This window comes from Neopelma chrysocephalum, unplaced genomic scaffold (genome assembly GCF_003984885.1).
Source record: "Neopelma chrysocephalum unplaced genomic scaffold, ASM398488v2 Primary Assembly neopelma1_95791, whole genome shotgun sequence".
NCBI lineage: Eukaryota > Metazoa > Chordata > Aves > Passeriformes > Pipridae > Neopelma > Neopelma chrysocephalum.
In genome coordinates, this window is record NW_020924452.1 from 1 (window position 1) to 2,320 (window position 2,320).

General features: G+C 53.3%; 1 protein-coding gene across 1 annotated transcript; it reads right to left on the reverse strand.

Annotated features, from left to right (window-relative positions):
* Positions 1-719: 719 nt before the first annotated feature.
* LOC113980991 (inositol 1,4,5-trisphosphate receptor-interacting protein-like 1) lies at positions 720-2,301 on the reverse strand. The gene is made up of 2 exons (XM_027708227.1): positions 1,978-2,301; positions 720-1,902 (listed from the first exon to the last, which is right to left on the reverse strand). The coding sequence occupies exons 1-2, from the start codon at positions 2,285-2,287 to the stop codon at positions 761-763; spliced, it is 1,452 nt and encodes a 483-aa protein (XP_027564028.1). The 5' UTR covers positions 2,288-2,301; the 3' UTR covers positions 720-760.
* Positions 2,302-2,320: the final 19 nt, after the last annotated feature.

Sequence of the window (2,320 nt, forward strand, 5' to 3'; positions counted from 1 at the left end):
ATCAAGTGAACTACCTCTAAAATATAAGTATGCATTAATAAAAAAATGATGTAGTTGTATATTAAAAGATTAAGGTCAGCTCTAACAGGGTCTGGGGCAGACAGTCTTGATGTCATGTTGACCTAAAGATGTCCCTTAAGGGGACAAGGGGAGACACTAAGAGAGATTTATATGTGCTATGTTTATATAGAAAGATAATATTATATGAAATAAATTCTATATCTATGTGCTATAGTAAATATCTCTAGGTCCTATTAGTTATAAATATCTATATACTAAAGAAAAAATTCTAAATTGATATCTAAAAAATTTCAGGTCAGGTCCAACTGGGTGTGCACAACGCTGACCTAAAGATGGCCCTTCAGGGATCAAGAAGGAATAGGGCCTGGGATGAGGAGATTCTCCACCCAGGCCACCACAAACACAAGGAGGAATAGTGGCGATGCCTCTGGCTTGATCCCTGAGCAGCTGGAGCTGCCAGAAAGAATTCCTGGGCCCATCTGCAATGGCCACAATGACTGTGAGAGTGGGAGGGGAAAGGAGGATGAAAGTCATCTTTGTAGCCCCCCCCGGCCATCACTGGATGCTGTGCTGGGCAGACTGCTGAGAGGGGAATGCTGATGGCAGAGTGCTGCTGCACAGGGTTTTCTCTTCCCTCTCTCTGTCCCACATGCTCCTCTCTTTTTGCCTGCAGTAGGAGGTGGTTGTCTTGGACCAGCTGTGAGTCCCCCAAGCACAGCTGTGTGCAGGAAGACTTCTTTCAACGGCCGTCTCGCAGCATTGTTGAGAGCCGATGTCGCAGTTCATCGCACTCGTCCATTGCCTGCGCGTGGGCGGCCGGATCCTGCGCCAGGCGATGGAAGAGGTTGGGTGGCTGGGCGGTTTTGACATCCGGGGGCAAGAGAATCTCCTGAGGAAATGTCCGGTTGCCCACAACAAAGTGGTCAAGGCGTTTCTCTTTGAGGGAGCTGTGCAGGTACTGCATGGCATCCTCCAGCCGCCGCCGGAAAAGTGTCATGCGCCAGCCTGACAGAGGTCCGGTGTTCAGGAGGTGCATCACAATGGTCTTCATCGTATAGGTGGAGAAGCCTATGCCCAGAAGAGCTCGAGCCAAGACATGCAGGCATTTGAGGTGGCAGCTGTGAGGTGGAGCCTGCTCGGTAATGAGCTTTAAGAACTCCATCTCTGCCACGGCGTAGGTCTCAGGCCACATTGTGCTTGGGGTGAAGAGGGCCTCTGTAGGCTGGCTGCTCACGTAGATGTCTGAATTACCTTCTTGCACCCCAAAGAGCAGCTCAACCGTCAGGCTCTCTCCGTCTCTAGTCACCTTGAATTTGCAGCAGCGGCTGGGGGGCAGCAGCACTAATTGCCAACTGTGTGACTGAGGCAAAGCCGGCCAGCTCGCTCTCACCAACTGGTAGAACCAGCGGGCAGTTTTATCCACATCGAGGTAGGAGCCGGTGCAGAGGGTGTTCAGGAAGGTGGGCTCCTCATTTCTCCTCTGCTCCTCCTCTGGGTGGTGGACGGAGCACAGCACGTTCTCGTCCTGCTGCTCCCTCGGGCAGGTGCACACCGGCTCCACGCGGACGCAGAAGTTCCTCCCTGGCAAGTGCCCCAAAGTGACCATCTCCAGATGGAAGGTGTACCCCAGGGGAGGACTGAGAGGTACAAGGAAAAAGTACACAACATCCTCCTCCCGGGGACTCCAACCTTCAAAGGCACTGCCCACCCCGATGGCTCGTTGCGGCACTGGGTATGAAAAGCCTGACAAGAGGTCTGCAAAGAACATGGTGAAGCTGTCCACCAGGACTTTTGTAATAGCGCAACCTTTCATCAGCTGCACTCTGTACTCCTCTAAATGCCGTCTCAGGTTGTGGGCAATAACATCCTCTTCTTCTTCTACTTCATTTGCAAGATCGTGGTCTTCTCCTTCACTTGCATCATCATCGTTGTAGACTGCCTGCACACTCACATCACTGTTTTCTTCCCCTTCATTTCCACCACCATCGCCATCTCCTTCCTCCTCCTCCTCGCCATTGTTGCCTGGCTGGCGGCTCCTTCTGCTGCGGATAAACCACAGCCACAAGAGGAGGCCCAGGACTCCAGCCAGAGCCCAGAACTGCCCCTGCTGCAAGGCAGCCCAGAGCAGGGCTCCCCAGGCCCTGACACTGCGCTCCAGGCTGCTCTGCTCCAGCTCCTGCAGCAGCCGAGTCATCTCCCTGTTCAGGAGCTTTGCACGCAGCTCCATGCGCGCACGGGTGACCTCGTCCAGCCCATCACCCACCATCTGGGGGTACTGGATGAGGGTTTGCAAAAGCAC

Coding starts and splice junctions, on each gene's coding strand:
- LOC113980991 (XM_027708227.1), bottom strand. CDS start 2,287: ATGGTGGGTGATGGGCTGGACGAGGTCACCCGTGCGCGCATGGAGCTG. Junction 1,903..1,977: donor AAATGAAGGGGAAGAAAACA/GTGATGTGAGTG, acceptor TTGCAAATGAAG/TAGAAGAAGAAGAGGATGTT.